This window comes from Odontesthes bonariensis, chromosome 10 (assembly GCF_027942865.1).
Source record: "Odontesthes bonariensis isolate fOdoBon6 chromosome 10, fOdoBon6.hap1, whole genome shotgun sequence".
NCBI lineage: Eukaryota > Metazoa > Chordata > Actinopteri > Atheriniformes > Atherinopsidae > Odontesthes > Odontesthes bonariensis.
Genome location: NC_134515.1, coordinates 35,410,295 through 35,424,334, shown reverse-complemented (window position 1 = coordinate 35,424,334; position 14,040 = coordinate 35,410,295). Strand labels below are relative to the sequence as shown.

The 14,040-nt window shown below is 40.0% G+C and overlaps 1 protein-coding gene across 15 annotated transcripts in view; it reads left to right on the top strand.

The window, feature by feature from the left end:
• The first annotated feature begins 890 nt into the window (after positions 1–890).
• tpd52l2b (tpd52 like 2b) overlaps positions 891–14,040 on the top strand; it is a 31,888-nt gene continuing 18,738 nt past the window's right edge. For 4 of the 15 annotated variants that reach the window (XM_075475367.1, XM_075475366.1, XM_075475363.1 and 1 more), the window contains exons 1-5: positions 892–1,138; positions 3,764–3,790; positions 4,147–4,319; positions 4,866–5,014; positions 7,784–7,843. In XM_075475367.1, the coding sequence (XP_075331482.1) occupies positions 1,120–1,138; positions 3,764–3,790; positions 4,147–4,319; positions 4,866–5,014; positions 7,784–7,843 (428 nt within the window). In that variant the 5' untranslated portion in view covers positions 892–1,119. Of the gene's footprint in view, positions 1,139–3,763; positions 3,791–4,146; positions 4,320–4,865; positions 5,015–7,783; positions 7,844–14,040 lie in introns of all 15 variants that reach the window. The other 11 variants (XM_075475375.1, XM_075475371.1, XM_075475374.1 and 8 more) reach the window with 8 other exon arrangements.

Below are 14,040 nucleotides of genomic sequence, written 5' to 3'. Positions count from 1 at the left end.
AAGGCACTGAGCTCTCTCTGTCCAAAACCCCTTTTCTGTGTTTTATTTCAATTGGTTTATTTGAAAAACTGAAAGCCACTGTATCGTCATTAAACATGTTATCTTTTAGCAACCTAAAACTCAAAGTGTCCCTGTGAAAAATGAAAATACAAAACTTAACTGTTTCATTCAGTACAGTACATGAGTTAACCACTAATGAGTACTTTTACACCTCAGAGGAAGATTTTTGTTTATTGTTTGTTTGCACTTTAATAATACATTACAAACAAGAGTAAACCACATAAAAGAAAGAAATATAATAAAATGAATAAATAAATATATATACAATAGATAATAAATGATAAGCTGCAATGAATCAGTGCTGGAGAGGTTAGAAATCCTGTGAGGGCTTATCGAGAACCTCACGATAAATAAACAAAATTAAATGTATCTTATCAGGATAAAACCATAAATGGATTAATGAGAGAAAAAAAACAAAAAACAATAAAGAATAAAAACAACATCACAAAACCAATAATCAAGCAATGAATCAAGAAATAAATTACAATAAATCAAAACACTAAATTGCAATGGCAAATATAAACAAAAAAGCAAAGAAAAAGTATTAAGACAATCCCATAAAGTACAGGTGATCTTTTAATTTCCTTTTATAAATGGGTAGGGAGGGAGAGCTGTTTGTCAGGTGAATATACTTGTTCCATAAAGTTACACCTTTATATTTGATGGAAAACTGTGCTCTAGTGGTACAACAGAGTGGGATATAAAGCACTGGATGAATGAAGATGAATTCCTTATTTCCAAGGGAGAGATTCATTCCACCCAGGATAAAAACTGGTATTTGATGAGCTTTATTTTGAAATCCCTGACGGGATGCGGCTCTCTTCCTGTCCGTAACTTCACAGGTTGCCGTTTAAGCTGAGCTGGCTGTTGTGCTGTTTGGAGTTTGGAGACAGTTCCTATCGACGACTTTCTCTTGGTGGTGGGAGCTGTCAACACTGTCAGGGATATTTCGACACGCCAAGTGGCAAGAATACAGTGCTAGTTGGCTATCCACATTTCATATAAGTTGCGTTTGACTCTTTGATATAGGAGGAATTCCTGCTCTGTCAAACTGACGCCATGGACCCTGCCAGTCAAGGTAACGATAATTGTTAGCTTATCGAGCAAGTTAGCTCGACTGAGCTTTAGCTAGCTGTTTAAGACGCGTAAACCGCAAACTATGTAGACAGCCGATGGTTTTACATTTGTATCTGTCATCAAATACCCATTTTTTCAGGTTTTTAGATTAACGTCTGACTTGGTAATAGCGGATAAATGGTATTTGTGAAGCTGTGTGGATAGGACGGGCCCGCTGGTTCATGACAGGGACAGCAGCAGGTGGAGAAGAAGGAAGGAAGGAAGGAAGGAAGGAAGGAAGGATCATGTTACTAATGTTAGCAACTTCTAGACTCTTTCATCTGGCAGTGCTTACATTGAATCATTTAAAAGCTGAACTAAGTCTTTAGCTTGTTTGTGATAGCTTTAGTCTCAGATGGTTTTCCTGCTCGTCTCATTCACCTTAGCATATTTGATAATCTTGTTCATTCTCGATCTCGTTTTTATCAGATAAAGTGTTGGATCTGCTGACTAACTGAGCACCGGTGTTGCTTACAGGCTAGAAGCCAGTGACTAAAGTTGCATCTGGAAACGAACAGACGGTTGTTTCTCATCTCTTGGTGATTTGAAAAGGAGGAAACTTCTCCAAACAGATGCTGAATTTTCCGCTTAGTCATTAAAGCTGTCTGACCTTGATTACCTTTACTACCACGTGGACCGCAAATATTTTTGGTGCTTGATGTTATAAAGGTTGTAAACGAGCATTAAAAAAAAACAAAAAAACAACAACAAATCATTACCTTTTTTGTATTTCTGATCACGAGGATCTTAGTTTTTCTGGATGCTGCTCCACACACAAACTTAAAGAGAAAGAAACTTTTTTTTTTTTTTTAAGGCAGACTGTTGGATCAACCTCTAAAATCCTGTTTCAGAGACAGTAATCTGTTCTTTCTACTGGTTAGTTTGTCTCCGTACCGCTCTGTGCTATGGCAGATGGATTTCTCACTATGGCTCCTTTATTGTCATCCGCCTCTGATTCCAGCTCTTCTCTTCTTCTCCAGAGTTGACAGTATTGGCCAACTTCTTAGTAAAACAGACCCTAAAGCCCAATTCGCACAGGATAAGTATTACCTATGGACCCCCCATAATTCGGAATAATTGCGGAGAATGTCTGAGTTCTTAGTCCTGTGCGAATGCGCCATGTCCGTGATTTGTGGGGTAATAATTCCGCCGCGAATTACCTACTGTATTTCGGCGAAACACAGACGTCCTGTGGTAATTTAAGTCCCGTCTGAACGCACACCTGTGTGTTCAACCTATGTGTACAACCAGGTACAACGGGGCAAAACAGGAAGTTACGAGAATTACGGAATATCCGCTCATGATGTCTGTGATTTCAGTAAATTACAGACTTTTGCTTGTCCCGTCCGAATGCGCCACAAAAAATTACAGAGGTGCGGGGGTAGTTGCGAATTACCAGTGATCCATAGGTAATACTTATGCCGTGCGAATTGGGCTAAAGACAACCAGATACCCGTGGTGGCAGGTAACAGCAGACCTCGCTTGCAAGAGGATGTTTTTGTCCTGAAGCCAACACATACTTGGACACTCTCTGTTTGACAAAACCTTTCTAAAATGCAAAAGTTAGTATTGAAGAAATGCAACAATATTAGAATAATTCAAATGAAAGAATTTTAGTGTTGGGTATCCTGCAGACCTTTGAGCTGCAGATTGTTTGGAACATCCTCATGAGTCTTGGCGGGCTGTGGGCCATAGTTTTTGATAGTGAGTGGCCATGATGGATATGTCATGTCTTATCAGGCTTCCTGAACCTCACAAAGAGTGCTTTTAGAAACCGATTATGGTTGACTACATTTCTCACGAGTCAAAGTGTAACAAACTTGACTGAACTAGGATATTGTATCTGTCTCGTGTGCTGATACTGTTTCTCTGAGCGAATTTTGACTACATTTTCATATGGCGCTGCACTTGTATTTTTCTTCTAAGTGAAACATTTAAAAAGGCCTAACATCAGTCCATGTCATCGTGTTCTTCGACTTTGTTGTGAATAAATAGGTCAGCTTAGTTATGGAAGGCTCAACTTGACCTATCTGGTTGGGTGTGAGTCTGAATCTAAGCACAAGCACCTTTATTTGAGAATTTGTCATCTAAAACGCTTTGTTTTCAGAACTCATTAAGTGAAACGTTGGACTAACTAAGACTATTAGCTTTTTTTTCCTTTTTGCTATCAAAAATAATGATAGATCAGGAATATCAATCAGAACTTCAAATTGGATTTTATTTTGAAGTATAAATTCCAGGACCACATGTTTCTCTCCAGGATTCTATCAGTGCCATTTTTCAACCTGACTGCTGGGTTTGTTTTGGGCTGGTCCGATTCTTGACTGTGTCAATATACCTTCCGGGTGGAGCCAGCATATCTCCCGGCAGCTCGTGCAGATGTTGGTGCACAAACGCTTTATTACAGAGGGTCACTGTAAGCGCTACCTGCTGCTAATCCTGAGCTACTTTCTCAGAGTAGGTTAACCCGCTGAATGTTGTTGCGTGCACAAAGCCTGTTCATATCCAGTATTCGCAGCAGTTTTTCTCTTCTTCTTTCTCCTTCTGTGTTTGCTATTCCAACTGTGACCCTGCCATGTCGCTGTAGCTGCCAAAATGATGTCGGAGTCCTCAGGTGAATAATTCAGCATGTGCTTAGTTTCATATAAAATGGACATTTAAGAGTTCTGTTTTTTTAACAAGAAGAATAGTTGAGTTTGTTAAGGTTTAAAAATGTTACAGAAGACATTCTTTGGTTTTTGGTGGATTTATCCTTTTTCTTTCAATCTGTTTCTCCATCCTGTTGTTTATGTTAATCATTTCCTGGTTTCTTTAAGTGAGAGGCGACTTCTGTGTAAGAGAGAAATATGTGAATAAACCATTGGTCGCTTTAAGATATTTGATTTCTGTTTTACCTTCTACTGCCTCTCCATTTTTACCCTACATTGACATCTTCTTCGTTTGATCTTGTGTTCTTCTTCCTTTATCTAGCATCTGCCATCGCAGATATCAACCTAAACTCTCCTAACAAGGGTCTTGGTGTGGATCGTTCAGACAGCCTGTCCGATGTGCCGGTGGAGGGAGCGATGGGGAACTCGGCCAACCCTCTGCCACCTGGCCTGACAGAAGAAGAAGCTGAAGAGCTTCGCACTGAACTAACCAAGGTCGGACCCTTGCTGCATACATCTAACTGTCTGTTCGAGTGGTCTTACATCTTTTAAGGATGTTTCAGAAAAGCATCTTAATAGTAGAGTCGGGGCCTCCTTGAACTTTTCTATTTTATTCAGTAAATTCTGACAAAGACCTGTGTTGGGTTGGAGAAAAATGATGGAAAAACAAAAGCCTCTTTAATCAAGGTTTTCTCCCGTTTCTTTGGAATATCTTGTTAGTCTAGATAAGTGTAATTCGCTGCAGTCACTGTGTGTGATTTCTACTGTGCAGGTTCTCACATCGAATCTGCAAACTCATGCATTTTGGCTCATATTTACCTTCATAGGAAAGTGACAAAAGTCTAAATGATTGAATTCCATCACTTTAACGGATTGATGAAGACATTAATGTTCCTTATTCTCGCACGTGTTTTTTTTTTTTTTTTAATTTTTTAAAAATAATTTAGGTGTGTCACTCCACATTTGGAAATTCAGAATTTTTATGGACTATTGGGTATGAAGAGAAGACTTCAGATTGAACTTTTTGTTGATGTGTCTCAGGTGGAGGAGGAGATCAGCACCCTGCGTCAGGTTTTGTCAGCTAAAGAGAGACACGCCGCAGAGCTGAGAAGAAAACTTGGCCTCAACCCCCTCAATGAACTCAAGCAGAATCTCACCAAGAGCTGGCAGGACGTGCAGACCTCTAATGCGTAAGTATGCTTAATGAGCTTTGACTAACTCCAATTTTTTGCAATTTACCTTTAATCACATCAGATGTCCGATATACTTATCACTTTAGTTTCTGTTCCAGCAGTGTTTTTTCTGTCTACTCTATAAATCTGCGAGCGGGGTGTCAGCCATTTTCTGTACAATTTTTCTGTTTATTATTATTATTAGTTGTTTTTCCCCCGAATAAAAACAGTCTTTTTCTTCATTGACCACCTTTCCAATAGATTGCTGCTCATTGTCATGGAGCTGGCAGCTGAGCCTAATCTTTCACATATTCCCTCTTATAAATCTGATACACTCCAGATGAGCTCTGTGCCAATCAAAAATCCAAATAGTTCATAATTGTTCTAGAAATTGGGGAGAACTTTTCCCTCCTGAGACTGAGAGGATTTGGGGAAAGTGTCGCCTGACTGGATGAATAGTTTGCTTTCACGTGACGTCACATTGGTGCATCGCGAGAGTGGGAAATTCAGATGGAGGGCAGGAATTGACCTGAGGATCTGCCATCTGGAAAAAATGCCCGTTTTGTGTGGTTTACAGTTGCTCTAATCGTTCTAACCGAGAAAAGGAAAAGTTTTTTTTTTTTCCAGAATCCCGAAGATAGTCATTCACAAAGGTGAGAAATGTAAAAAGCTGACAGAACAACAAAGAAAAAAAAAAAGTGGATTTTAAACCTACATCTGCGGTCGGGAGGAGCCGAGGTGCCCGTGTCTGCAGCGACCACTTCCTCAGAGATATGTTAGCTCGCCAAATTGGTTTTTGAGGCTGTGTTTATATAGCATTAGTTTGTCGTTAATTGCTCATTTACTTTGTAATGATTATAAGTTACCGGTAGTCTAACTTCATTGGGACTTTTTAGGCTGTCCTAGCGCTTTGGGTGATGTTGAGTCGCAGACTGGGCTCCGACGGTGTTTGAAACGATTTAACTCGCCACCTGAGGTTCATACTCGAGCCCTTTTATTGTTGGAACACCCTCAACCTGTTGTCTATGAAGTGTAGCGAAGAAACTCAAACATTTTTTTGCAACTATGTTGCTGGTCTAGAATATCTGCCTGCATCCTGTTATCCAACATCTTTAGGGAAGGAGAAAAGGGTCAACTTGCCCTCACAACCAAAAATACATTTTCTTGGAGACCTCTCCAAAACAAGAAGAAAGTACTGGGCTCTGAGCAGTAGTGGGGGATCACTTATTCTTTGTGGCACAAGAAGGTCCACTTTAAAAATAGTGTAACATGCATGCTTTAGCTGGGGCGCACTGTCTGGAGAAGGAAATCCGTTAACTATGACATGATAGCAGCTAAAAATTATGTGACATGAGCATTCTATCAGCCATTGTATCAGCCCCAGTTTTTTTTTTTTTTTTTCCCCCCCAGTTACGTCTCCTGGCCAAAGTTAAAATGTTTTTAAGTCGTCATGACCCTGAGAAAGCCATCCATGCCCTAATAAATTCAAGGTCAGACTATAGCAATGCACTTTATGTCGGCGTCTCCCAGTCTTCTCTCAGTCGCCTTCAGCTGGTGCAGAACGCTGCTGCCCGTCTTTTAACCAACACCAACAGACGTGTGCACATCACTCCTGTTCTGAACTCCCTCCATTGGCTTCCTGTCCTTTATAGAATTGATTTTAAACTTTTAATGTTTGTTTTTAAAGCTCTTAACGGCCTCGCCCCATCATATTTATCTGAGCTTTTAACAGTCCGCAATCCTGGTAGAGCTCTGAGGTCAACAAATCAATTTCTGCTGGAAGTGCCCAGGTCAGAATACAAACCCTGGGGTGACCAAGCCTTTTCCATCGCTGCCCCCAGGCTCTGGAATAAGCTCCCTGTCCAGCTGCGTCTTATTTCTGACCTGGGCCTCTTCAAATCTAGGCAAAAAACCTACTTATTTAGGATTGCTTTTAATACCCAGTAGTATGATGACACTTTTATCTTATTTAATCTTATTCGATTTTGTTGTATTTTATTGCTTTCACTGTTCTTTTATTGTTTTTATTTGTTTTTACTTATTCTTCTCTTTATTTATTACCTGCTGTAAAACACTTTGGTACACTGTAAGGATTGTCGGTAAAGGGCTGTATAAATAATGTACATTTACATTTACATTTTGAAAGGTAAAAGCCATGCATGAGTAGCATCATATCTGATAACATTCTAATAGCTTGCCAGTTTTTTGACATTGAAATGTAATTGATTTAGCTGCTGTTATCATTAAGCTCAACTTGAAGTCAAGGTTGTTGGAAAAATTCTTATCAGCACACAACAAACGTCTTTGAAATAACAATCCTATGGCAGAATATGTCGTACCAATGTTTCATCTTCATTCATTAATCTAGCACCTATCGATAGAGTAATAACCTCTCCCTGATCTGTCTCAATGTTTTTAGCAACCGCGTTTAAAAAAAAAGGTTCCTTTTCATGTTTAGTTCACCTTTAAGTAATGTTGACTGTGGCTAACAAACTCCCCTCATAGAATCCCCGAGACTTTTGTCATCATACACAATAATAAATCTTTGTGGTGTACCTCACTGTTTGCAGCCATTTTGCAGTGTATGGAAGGCTAATTCTTTGCTCAAACATCGGTGAAAAAAAAAAAAAAAAAAAGCAGGTTTGCCTCATCATGACTTATCTTGTCTATGTTGTTCACTAATGAGAGGACTCCAGTCAAGAGAACTGTTTGGGACTTTGTAACCCTGGCTGCTTTCATTCCTTGCTGAACCTCTTCGGGGTAACACCATCGTGTCTTTGTTTCTAGCTACGTGAGAACCTCTGAGAAACTGGGCGAGTGGAATGAGAGAGTTACCAGTTCGGATCTGTGAGTCCAAGTACTGTTTGCTGCTCGCTCACTGGTGATGTCTGGGCTTCTGCACTGTTTGCTCTCTCACGCTCTGACTTGTACTCATCCTCAATTCTTCCCGATTCTCACCCTCGCACCATGTTTGCAAAAACTAACATTTCAGCAGTCAGTGTTTAACTTTGAGTCTGCCAGCAGGGCAGCCATTTATATACTGTCTGCTAATCTTTGTGACTCATGTTGCATGAGATGTTGTGTAAGAACGCATTTAGAAAAATGCATTAATCTGCTAAGATTTATGGACTGTGAGACATTTTTTTTGTACCATGTACATAAATGAGTTTCACATTGCTCATTTTTGGGAAAGGAAGGAACTAGAAATGTCCCAATTAAGGTTTTTATTTTTTGGTCTAAATACTGATCTGATTGTTGTGTATAAGTATATTAGTTATTAAAATATTTTTAAACCAAAAAAACAGGAAAAAGTTTATATAGAAAATAAAATTGCAAAAAGCTCTGAACAGTTCTACTAACTGCAGCTTGAATTATTATTATTAATTTTTTTTTTTTTTTTCAAAAATGGCATTGACAAAATTAGTGTTAACAACATCAAGCTTTTTTTTTTTTTTTTTTTTTTTTTTTTTTTTTTTTTTTTTTTTTTTGCTTGGACAATCTTTAATACTATTTGGCTGTTTTAAGTATTACTAGGGAAAGATGGGTTTAAACCTGCTAAAAGAACCTGATTGAATCTTTCCCCACTGCCATAGTATGGGGCATCTGAGATGTTCCATCTTACCAGGATACCATTACCTCCCAGGGGATAAGCCTGTAACTACGACAACAGTTTATTTATAAAGCGCCAAATCACAACAGATGTCATCTCAAGGCACTTCAATGATGCAGTCCAATTCAAGCCAATTGGAGTTCAATTCATTGTAATCCTAATCCAATCAAATCCAATTAATTAAATAACAAATTAGTCCAATTCATACATATAGAGCCAATAGAAAAAAACAATTTCCTAGCTAAGGCCGGCTTTACACGACAACGCCCCCGGGTGAAACCGACAAAATATTTTATCAGATGTGCCTTTTGTTTAGACGGCGACAGCGTTTTTGGGGCTTAAAAACGCAAAAAAATGAACCCACCCTCCAGAGTGGAAATCTTAAAGACGCTCCACCGTCGCGTTCCCGTCTAGAGGGTTGAAAACGCAAATGTGTGCTCTGAGCTGCTCACGCTGGGTATCCTCGCGTACGCGTTGACATCATAACCATGTGCAGTACAGCCAAACAATAACAAACATGTCGGATTATTTCCATCAGTTAGACATTCAAGTTGTCTTAGCTGCTTTGATAGCTATTCAGGAGTCCTTTCAGCAAATAAGCAGAGTAACCATATTTTGGTTTTCGACTGTGGGCTATTTCCTATTTCGCGCTACTACGGAGAGAAGTAGAAGGAAGTTTCAACGCATGCGCGCGCTCTTGGTGTTGTTGTATGGCAGTGCTTCACAGTACCACCTAGCCACCTGGCATGCATACTACATCAAATTTCACACACTTTTGCGTCACCGTGTGCATGCAGATTTCCACCCAAAGACGCTCATCTAAACGCGAAATAAAAAGTGGGAACGCAACGCCACTTTTGCGGATTGTGTTCAGAGCGTTGTCGTGTAAAGCTAGCCTAAGGAAACCAACAGATTGCACCAAAACTTCCCTGCTATAGGCCAGCAGTCTAGGCCTATAGCAGCTGAACTATGGGATGTTTCAGGGTCATCCCTAACAATAAGCTTTATCAAAAAGGAAAGTTTGAAGCCTAATCTTAAAGTTAGAGAGGGTGTCTGCTTCCTGGACATTTACTGGCAGCTGGTTCCACAGAGAGGGGCCTGATAACTGAAGGCTCTACCTCCCATTCTACTTTTAGAAACTCTGGGAACCTCAAGTAAACCTGCAGTTTGGGAACGAAGTACTCTGTTAGGGGGCTGCACGGTGGTGTGGTGGTTAGCACCGTCGCCTCACAGCAAGAAGGTTCCGGGTTCAACACCCAGCTGGGGCCTTTCTGTGTGGAGTTTGCATGTTCTCCCTGTGTATGCGTGGGTTCTCTCCGGGTACTCCGGCTTCTTCCCACTGTCCAAAAAATCATGCATGTTAGGTTAATTGGCATCTCTAAATTGTCCTTAGGAGTGAGTGTGAGTGTGTATGGTTGTTTGTCTCTGTGTGGCCCTGCGATGGACTGGCGGCCTGTCCAGGGTGTACCCCGCCTCTAGCCCATTGACCGCTGGGATAGGCTCCAGCCCCCCCGCGACCCCACCGACGGATTCAGCGGTATAGATAATGGATGGATGGATGGTGCTCTGTTAGGAAAATATCTTATAATGAGATCTTTAAGATATGATGGAGCTCGGTCATTAAGAGCTTTATATGTGAGGAGAAGAATCTTAAATTCTATTCTGAATTTAACAGGGAGCCAATGAAGAGAAGCTAAAACTGGAGAAATATGATCTCTCCTGTTAGTTCTCATCAGAACTCTGGCTGAAGTATTTTGGATTAACTGAAGGCTTTTCAGAGAATATGTGGGACAGCCCAATAATGAAGAATTACAGTAGTCCAATCTTGAAGTAACAAATGCATGGAACAGTTTTTCTGCATCACTCTGAGACAAGATGTTCCTGATTTTAACAATATTACGAAGATGAAAGAAGGCAGTCCTAGAAACCTGTTTTATATGCGAGTCAAATGATAAATTCTGGTCAAAAATAACTCCAAGGTTCCTCACTGTAGAACTAGAAGCCAAGGAAATACCATCTAGAGTAACTATATAGCTAGACAATTTCTCCCTGAAGCGCTCAGGTCCAAAGATAACGACTTCTGAATTTAGAAGCAAACAGTTCTAAGGTTGATCAAATCCAATATGGAAATGTCAATTAATGGGAAAACCTCCTTGAACAGTCTGGTTGGGATTGGGTCTAAAACACAAGTTGATGGTTTAGAAGAGACTATTGCTGTTGTTAGTTCAGAGAGATCAACTGGGCAGAAGCCGTCTAAATACAAATCAGGTTCTAAAGATACTTCTAAAGCTGCTGTACTTGATGATACATCACTGATAATAGTGGGAAGGACTCCATTAATCTTCTGTCTGATAGAAACAATTTTATTGATAAAGAATCTCATGAAATCATCACTGCTGAGAGTTAAAGGAATACCTGGCTCAACAGAGCTCAGACTTCTTGTTAGTCTGGCTACAGTGCTGAAAAGAAACCTGGGACTGTTCTTATTCTCTTCTATCAATGATGAATAATGAGCAGTTTTTAGCTTTCTGATATGTTAATATATTATTTTTCCTCCAAATTAGAGGAACGCCATTGTCTCCAGCTTTCTTGCAGTCTGCTTTAAAGCAGGCAGCTGTGAATTATACCAAGGAGCCAACCTCTTCTACATTACACTGCCATTACTTGGCATTACACTGTATCCTGCAGACTATGCATGACTGCACTCCTTTCGTGTACGAGTTGTTGTTGTTGGTTTTAAAGCCTCCACCTGAAGGGTTTTGGTTTGTTAACATGTGTTGTTTTGTTGTTTAATTGCAATATGAGCGTGGCCAACTCTTGTGGCTCTGATCATCAGTGAAGATTAGTGTGTAGACCTAGGTGTTGTGTTACACATAAATGCTGGAGCCAAGAAAATAGCCACGCCTAGTGAAGAGTCATTGACTGCAGGACTGAATGATTATTAATTACCTTCCCATTACAAAAGCTGTGTAACTAACCTGCATTGTTGTGGTTTTACCTTTGCATCCTTCACTGGAACACGCTATTCTTGTCCCCTATCTATCGTCTCCTATTGATTCAGTGACTTTGGTGAGGTGCAGCAGTTTTATTAATGCGTGCATGTACATTGTTCATGTTATATGTGACATACTGAGAGATGGCTTTGGTAGTGCACATCTTCATGTATCGGCTAATCACTTTCCACTGAACACTGCTTTTGCTGTTCACATAAAACAACAGAGCTTGGGAGTTAAGGTGAACTGATCATCAGAAATGATCCATATTGAGATGGGGACCTCCTTTGACGGAACACTTAAACTCACCTTGGTGTAACTGTGTATGATAAGTGCCAGTAATGTTTCCAGGTTACTACATCCTGATCATCTAATTTACCCATAATTCTGTGCTGGTCCTCCTGCTGTCAGGAATTTGTTGTTAATATAATTAGACTTGGTTTGTGTCCCAGTTCTAACCATAACAGACTGGTAGATTATTTCTTTGTAACAGCCTCCACCAGTCGATGCAGCAATCAGCACAGCATAGCGTTCGCCGCGTCTTCTCCACAACTTGACCTTAAGCTCCAACTGCCGTCTGGGCTCATTGCTGCACATAACGCTGCTAATCTGGCACCAATTAGGCACTTGATTGTCAGCACCTGGGGTACCAGAAGCTCAAAACAAGGGTGAATAGCAGAATAAGCTGTTTGGCAGTGAAGATTTGGCAAGTTTTTCATGGGCTCAACCCACATACTCAACTCTTCCGCTCATCCCAAATGCATTTTCCTTAGATATGTGGCACCATTCAAATAAACAACAGTATAGGATTTATTACCAAGAAGCCTTGTTACAACAAAGGAATGATCAAAATTTCTTTCTTTTTGTGTTAAGTTGCACATAATGAGAGAGAAACAAATGTAGCAGCCATTTCTATCCATGCTGTTAACTTCTAGGCTTTGTTGGTTCATTTTCTATCTTTCTGTTCAGCTTTAGCTTCCTCTCTGAGAGGTCAGCTGTCCCCTCTTCCTGCAGAAGTGATGACACATGTCCGTCCCTTTACTTCCTTTCTGAATGAGCAGTTCATATTTTTTGCTTTTTCAGGTGCTTCCTCTCTGCATTTGTCAGCTCTTTGTAGCTGTGCTAAGAACGACGCTGTTGCCGGATTCTGGACTTAAAATAAATCGTTAATCACAGTGACATTTACTGAGCTAAGATTTTTTTCATTCTGAGAAAGTTTAAGAATGAAAAATCAGACCTGTTTTATAATGTGATCAGGCCAACCAGGAGTCATTTAAGTTGTTTTGGCTCCTTTTTTAACAAGTTGAGACGATTCATTCGGTAAATTCTCTCCAATTCTGTTGTTGGTTTTCCTCTATGGCACAAATTGAACATGTCGAGTCAGGCTCCGTTTAGCCACGTAATAGAAACTTAAAAAAAACATCTCAAATGAAAAACCTAAATCTAAAAAAGCTCAGGGGAGATGTATTCACCCCAAAGCCACAGGCCTTTCGGGAAGTTGTTTTTACTTCTATTGTTCTCACTGTGAAAGCTTCCCTTGTTTCTCCTCAGCTTAAAATACAACTCTGTGGCAATGCATCAACATTTTCTCGACTAAAACAATAATATTCCATGTTTTTAAGAATTCATTTTTAGAAGAGAGGGTAACTGAAGCTTAATAATGCCTGTAAGTCTCATTAGCCATGGTTTTCCTTTCCAGCTTCTCTGGAGGCTCCTTTAATAATCCATCCATGGTTCTAACTTCTGCCTTAAGGAGGAGATGCTGTGGAAGCCCTGCACTGAACAGTCAAATTCTCCCTTAGCATTACCATTACTTACTGTGAGAAAAAGAAATGCAGCTGTTTCAAAAGAACAATCAGAGTCAGCTAAAGATTTATTATAAACGGAGACATTTACTGATGGTGTTTTTCTGTTACCTTGTAAAGTACAGTTTGGTACAGCTCTCTAATTTTCATTTTACATTGTAGGTTGTACCACAGAACCGATACTTTAACTTTTTTTGGTACTTCCTCAGCTGAGGTTCCAAGCGAGTGGTTTGAAAATCCGGGACTCCAATTTGCAACAGAAATCCTGGATTTTTCTCCTGACTAATGAATACATGAGCATTGTAGGTTTACAGATTGATATTTACTTCTCCGCTTCCTTGAGCTGAGTGCTTAGTCATTATGATCACTCCCAGAATATTCTCAAACCTGCTGAACTAAAAACCTGTGGCTAACTCGTTTAGTGCAATAGCCCCTCTATACTCCTCACTCGTGGTTTATGAGAGTGTCATCTAATCCAGGTAATTTAATCCCACACGTTGCAGCAGCCACCTCTGAGGAAATATTATCTGTACTGAAAAACCAAGCAGGGAAGAGTCGTACTGTCCTGTTCCGGATCAAACCACCTACCACTGGAATTTTCCATGTGGCTGCTTCTGAAATTAACTGGATTGGCAA